Source organism: Taurulus bubalis (genome assembly GCF_910589615.1).
Source record: "Taurulus bubalis genome assembly, chromosome: 16".
Taxonomy (NCBI): Eukaryota; Metazoa; Chordata; class Actinopteri; order Perciformes; family Cottidae; genus Taurulus; species Taurulus bubalis.
The window spans coordinates 14,710,567-14,716,116 of NC_136604.1; the positions used below are offsets into that span (position 1 = coordinate 14,710,567).

The following is a 5,550-nucleotide window of genomic DNA, read 5'->3' on the forward strand; positions in this document are numbered from 1 at the left end:
CGTGTTTAATCCACTCTGTGGGGATCCTGCATCGTGCACAGGATCCCGTGGGGCATAAACTTCACAAAAATTGCGGTCCGGGAACACCCAAAGGTCTTTGGATACATTTTGGTTGGTCTCCAGAAACACTATTTATTTATATCTGAAAATTCACAAAAATTAGATGATAACTATTTAATAAAATATGCGATAATAAATTACCGTTCTGTATCATATTAGACTCTTCTTCAACTTCTATTCTGTTATGATCCCACACAAACACACACAGAATACATCAGAAATTAGAATATGTGTCCTAATTAATATTTGCCAAAATGTTGCCAGTCCATGTTGCACGAAGGGATATTTCTAATTGCCGCAAGATAGAAAACCAGATTTTTAGATGTGGAGGAATCATTGAAAACATTGCAAATTCAGCTGTTGATTCAAATTAATAAAGTACAACATAAAATGAATAAAGTCATTGACACACATAAATATGTAAATAAGGTGGAAATAAACATTTTTCAAATAGTTTTTCCAAATATTTTCAAAATCTCGGTTTCTCACATTTTTAGAGGAGTTTTGATGAGAACGAATATGTCAACAACATTTTAAAAGTTCTGGCCTTATAATACGTTTTTAAAATGTTAACAACTGACAGACTTAAATCAGTCAAATATGGGACAATAACATTTCAAAATAAAGCGACTTATTTAGATATAGCCTTGTAAATCTAATCCGTGTGGACCTCTTCTTCTAAACTGCTCAATATCCCTATAATCATTTTAAAATATGTTACATTATTTAACAAAATATATACATATATAATATGACGTAACAACAAACTAATTTCCGATTATTGTATAATAATTAATGTATAATGTATAATTAGTTTTAAGTATATCATATTTAAAAAAAGTAAACATTTAAAAAATATATTGAATTAACCTTTAATTCAAATGCAGACCTCTTGTTCAAATAATAGTTTTTGATATAGCACATGAACTTCATTTTTTCTGACAAAAACAAACAGCCCCCTCTCACAACACTCTGTACCAGGAAACAACTCAACACAATGAGGGAGCCTGAAGTTACCAAACTAACCTTGTCACTTATTTCATAAAGAGCAACCTGAATCCTGAACGTAGGAAAAACACCTGACAAAACCTATTAACAACACATGAAAACAATGTGAGATTATTAAAACCGAGGTTATGTACTCTGTTTGCTGTTGCTGGATGACACCGAGCAGTCTGCGCTGCAGCTGCAGGTCTCCACAGCTCGAAAAGAGCACTTCCTGCAGGTAAATGTAAAGGTCGCTCATTATTCATTGTTCTTTGGGCGTTGTTGTTGTTGTTGTTGTTAGTTTTTATGGTATGATGGACTCGCAGCCTGAACATGAGAAATTAAAACAGAGGAAGAATCAGGAAACATTACTTTTCTAAAATGATAGGCAAGTCAATTAAGAATAACAAATAAACAATAACTTCTGAGCAGTTTAGACACACGTGTTTGATTTTTTTTGTCTTTGTATCACTGAACATTAATAAAGTTGTTAAACTTTTAACGTGAGTCAATATGCTCGTTATTCCTTCAAACTCTTGAAAAGAGCAGATGAACCAATCAGGCGTAATTATAACATAACCTGAAATGATTGAAAAAGCTAATCTGTGTATAGCTGACCGTGCGACACGGAGAGCTGCAAGTTTTCACTGTCCCTCTTATTCATCAGGTGGGGAAGATGACACTTCCGCGTGACTCGGGGACCCGAGGAGTTAACGCTGACAGGGCCAGTGGGGCCCCATCCTTGTCGATAGCCTAAACCTCGATGTTTTAATCGATGGAGTTTCTTTTTTTTTGTCCCCTCAATAAGCCAAGAGCTCGATAAGGTTGTCATCACAAATGTCGCTGACATCCGCGCTCTCATCTCCTCCGTGGATAAACATGCCTTTATTATGCCAATAACTCCTCACCCCAGGGACGGGAGCGCGCACGGCCGCATACATTGAGAGAATCTACGGTGCCAAAAGAGACACATGCAGCTTCTCAAACGACGGACAGTGATTTCTGTTCTTGTCCGCATAGAGCTAGAATAAAGGTCTTATTGGCGTATATATGTAGATGCAAGACTTGCTTTAAAACACTCAAGCCTCTCTAATTGTGTCTCCCATCAGCAATGACACAGATGAATAGTTTTTTAGAGGTAAACGCACTTTAATACACATGATTGACCCGTAAACGTCTCTCTGGACATGAACATATTGTATGTGCTCCACTGGAATAAATATACAACAGATAAAAGCCTGGAACATGGCCTTACATGACCAGTTCCCCAACTGATAAAACTCAGCTAATGATACATGAAAGCATTACGCATCATGCGAATCTCACAAGATAGACATTCAAACAGTCGCGACACACAAACACACATGACCTTAAACACAGAGGTGATGGCGATTTAAGGAGATACTACAGTGCACTCTATTACGATTATTAAACGAGGTCATCTCTTTGATTGTGTGATTCCCGCTTGAGCACATCCAGTGCAATCACCCACACATTTGGCACATTTGAGGTATTTGTTTGTGTGTGTGTGTGTGTGTGTGTGTGTGTGTGTGTGTGTGTGTGTGTGTGTGTGTGTGTGTGTGTGTGTGTGTGTGTGTGTGTGTGCAGCTTTGTGACTTTACATTGGCACATTCAGCCGCACTGGTCAGGAGCAAGTGTAAGGAAGGAGCTGGATCTCTTTGGCACCATCATAGTCGGGGGTGCAACGCGTATTTAACGTCAAATTTCAAAATAAAGTGGACACATTTAAACCATCGCCTATACGTTTGTTTGGACAGCGATGTCATCATTTTTCCGTAAACAAAACACAATATAAAACAAATGTATAACTCAGAAATGGTCCATAGAATTGTCCAAAGTTTCACATAGTGCATTAATTCATATCCACATTTGTCATCAACCAGGACTCTGCTTTGATACACTGGCTATGAGCTTTGGTTTATACAGGCCGCCATGACCCACAGAGGTAAGGGAGTTCTTAGTTGGAAGAGTATGGATCAGACACCGTGGAGGATGTTGGAGACGGAGTAGATGGGGCTGAGATGGACTTCTCTGATGCTCCATCGTCCATTTTCTCTTGACTGCTCTCTCCCGGGTCTGAGGATGGAGCTTTGGCCGGCAGCAGCCCTTCTTTCTCCCTCTTCTTCTGCTTCATCCTCCGGTTCTGGAACCAGATTTTCACCTGAGTCTCATTCAGCTGCAGCGCGGCTGCGATCTCCACGCGGCGCGCACGCGTCAGGTACTTGTTGAAGTGGAACTCCTTCTCCAGCTCCGTCAGCTGCTTGGTGGTGAAGTTGGTTCGCACCGTGTTCGGCTGGCCCCCATAACCGTACTCCCCAGACCTGCCTGCAGACACAGATACAAATCATCGTGAACTTGGAGAAAACAAAGTTACAATATATGCTTACAACTTTTATGAGTCATTAGACTATTAGCTGTTAGTCATATGCTAATGTGCACAAAACGGAAATAACGCCAAAAGACAGCATCTGTGAAACTTCATTGTACAATAAGAAGTATCTCCAGCCCTCTGTCTTAAGATAGCATAATACATTATTATGAAGGCACAAGCAGGCAGCAAGTGGCAATTAAGTATTCAAATTCAACTCCACAGCGTGGCTTTACATGCTCATTTTCCAGTGTGTCGACACACCAAAATAGCATCCCTTAAATCTTAAGAGTTGTGATCACTTTTAAGCCCGTGTTCTAGACGTATACATTTTTGGGACATTGGCACGCACCTGTTTTTGGAGGGTTCCTCTTGACTTTCATCCAGTCGAAGGTCTGTGCAGAAGATGCGCCCTCAGACAGGTGAGGTGAACAGCAAGCGTCCAGGTGAGCTGCGTGCAGTGGTGACAGCGGGTTCGAGCACCCAGGAAACGGGGCGGCTTGCTCGTGCCCGCCGCCGTAGGCAGCGTGGGCATACTGCAGTTGACCCAAGGGGGCGGCACTGTAACCTTGGCGATGCTGAGAGACCATGGAGGAGGAAATGTTACCCGAGTACATCAGTGGGCTGCACTGGGGGAATCCCGCTGTGGAGTCTACTTCCTGGTTGAGCGCGTAATGGTTATACGTCGCACAGAAACTTTGGGGTCCATAGCCGGAGCTGCAGGCCGGATGGGCCCCATAGGCGAGACCCAGAGAGTTCGCATTAGACTGGTATGACCCCGGCTGATGAGGGATGCCGTCAGGGGAAGCCCTGCTCCCCAAAAAGCGATCATCTGCCCCGCAATTGTTGACAGTGACTGCACAGGACTGGAAAGTTGTAATCCCGTGGTCCGAGTGGAAAGCCCTGACCGAGCACGAGCCCCCCTCACCGCTCATCACCGAGTAGTCTAAGAAGCTGCTCATGGTAGCATTGTTCTACTGGGACCGAGGGACCGTCCGCTCTACAGACACCCTCTGATCTATTCCTCTCTCTCCTCTTACCCCAAGTGACCGTGCCAACCTTTACCTTTTCTGTGTCCTTATCAGAGGAGGGAGGGGGAGGGAGAGGGGGGGCGCGCACGGGCCGATATCAATGAGCGTGTGCTGTCACGTGGGCCCGGGTCAGCCAGTGAGGTACTTGTCCTTATCCCCTTAGCCGGTGACAGATTGGTGTTTGAGTGGCTATTTAAATTCCAGGCGCTCGTCGATCAAGGTGACGCGCGTCGCCACTAATGTATTGACCGTGCAAACAATGAGCTGGGAGGCAGACGGCGGCGGACAGCTCCGGGGTCGCATGAAGAGCGGTGGACGGCAAACACGTCGCCTTCTAACCCCCAGCTGCACGCGCTCCCGTCCCGGGAAAGATTAACGCTTCACCCGCTGCAGCCCCCCTCCACGAGGACGAGCACTCTGACCTCAGGTACGGTATTTTTGGAATAGAGAGGAGAATAGTTGTCTGTGTGCGTGCATGCGTTGGTGCGTATGCGCGCGCGGTTGTGCTTGTGCCCTTATTGCGTGTCTGTATATCCGCCCGCGCGTAACAACCGTGATGCAATAAGTATAATGGTGTCATTCTCTCCTGGATGGATGGATAGCTCAGTGTGTGGGTGCCACTGCCACGGGCTGTGTGCGCCATCAGTGTCCCATTCCGATGCAAAGTGTTTCACGCTTTAACACCATGAGGGATTTGCTCAGCAAATATGTTCACAGTGTGACAGTGAGGGAGAGGCCGGGAGGTTTTTCCCCTGACAAGGAAAAAAGTACTCGAGTTCAGGCAAAGAGGGCGTTCTAATAACTTTGTCCCCCATCAAGGTCGCATTAGAAATGTTTGGCAGCTTCTCAGTACTTGCTGGGAGGTCACAGGTGATGCAACGACAAGAAAACCTATTAAACATTAAGATGATTTAGTATTAATTTTTCCTCTCCCGGGGTCATAGGGTCTGCCATCTACTCTCGTTTCACTCCCACATGTATTCATTACGCATGTATAGTGATCAAATGATCTGATAATGTGAGGCCCGCGTGGTAGAGCTAATGTGCACATACAGCCCGAGGTGCGACTGTGGGCTGATTATC

The 5,550-nt window shown here is 44.5% G+C and overlaps 1 protein-coding gene across 1 annotated transcript; it reads right to left on the reverse strand.

Moving 5' to 3' along the window:
- Window positions 1–3,025: 3,025 nt before the first annotated feature.
- On the reverse strand, window positions 3,026–4,398 carry hoxa1a (homeobox A1a; the record flags this gene model as incomplete). Its single annotated transcript, XM_079232487.1, has 2 exons — window positions 3,026–3,389; window positions 3,785–4,398. The coding sequence occupies 2 exons, from the start codon at window positions 4,396–4,398 to the stop codon at window positions 3,026–3,028; spliced, it is 978 nt and encodes a 325-aa protein (XP_079088613.1).
- Window positions 4,399–5,550: the final 1,152 nt, after the last annotated feature.